This window comes from Plasmodium gaboni (genome assembly GCF_001602025.1).
Source record: "Plasmodium gaboni strain SY75 chromosome Unknown, whole genome shotgun sequence".
In the NCBI taxonomy this organism is placed as follows: Eukaryota; Apicomplexa; class Aconoidasida; order Haemosporida; family Plasmodiidae; genus Plasmodium; species Plasmodium gaboni.
In genome coordinates, this window is record NW_017385421.1 from 1 (window position 1) to 1,160 (window position 1,160).

Here is a 1,160-nt window from a genome sequence, read left to right on the forward strand (position 1 = left end):
ATATATATATACATATAATATATACATTTACGTATAATATATACATTTACATATAATATATACATTTACATATAATATATACATTTACATATAATATATACATTTACATATAATATATACATTTACATATATACACATCTTTATTTCCCTGTAGGATAACAAACTGCATGGTAAAGGCACAGTAAATTTCAACGATGGTAGTGTTTATGAAGGAGAATTTAAATATGGGAAAAAAGAAGGAAAAGGGAAGTGGAGTGATGGGAATGGGAATTCATATGAAGGAGAATGGCTAGATGATAAAAGACATGGTAATGGTATATATAAAACAAAAGATGGATTTATTTTTGATGGTTGTTTTAAAGAAAATAAAAGACATGGGAAAGCTACTATAACTACACCAGATGAAACAAAATATATTTGTAATTTTGAAAATGATCAAGAAATAGGTGATGTAGAATTTTTCTTTGCTAACGGTGATCATGCATATGGTTCAATTAAAGATGGTACCCTAGATAATTATGGTAGATATGAATTTAGTAATGGAGATATATATGTAGGAAATTTTAAAAATGGTTTATTTCATGGTAAAGGATATTATAAATGGAATTATGGAGAAGATTATAAAGTTTATGAAGGTAATTATTTCAAAGGTAAAAGAAATGGTACAGGACAAATTATTCATTCAGATGGTCGTATATTTTATGGAGCATTTAAAGATGATAATATGGATGGAGAAATTCTTGAAATTAGTCCCCAAGGAATACAAACAAAGCGTAAAAAAAAAAAATTATAAATTAAAAAAAATATATATATATATATATATTATACAATATGTACATAGTATCACTATTATCTTTATATATATATTTTTTTTTATTTTCCCCTTCTTTTCTTATTGTAGTTCTATATGAAAATGGAAAATATATAAGGATCCTAGATAAAATTGATGAGATATATGATATAAAAGAAATAATAGAAGAATCTTCCATTAACACTTCTATTTTTACTGACCCTTATATTTATAAACAGATGTATGAAGTAAGTACTTTCAAAAAAATAAAGTGAAAACATAAATATTATCACAAATAAATAAATAAATATATATATATATATATATAATGTCTATACATATATTTTCTTTTTTTAGATTGAGAAAAAGA

General features: G+C 23.1%; 1 protein-coding gene across 1 annotated transcript; it reads left to right on the top strand.

The window, feature by feature from the left end:
* Positions 1 to 154: 154 nt before the first annotated feature.
* Positions 155 to 1,160, top strand: PGSY75_0024900 (hypothetical protein; the record flags this gene model as incomplete). The annotated part of the gene is made up of 3 exons (XM_018783392.1): positions 155 to 773; positions 902 to 1,038; positions 1,148 to 1,160. Coding segments are annotated over 3 exons (769 nt in total), but the record flags the coding sequence as incomplete, so codon positions are not given.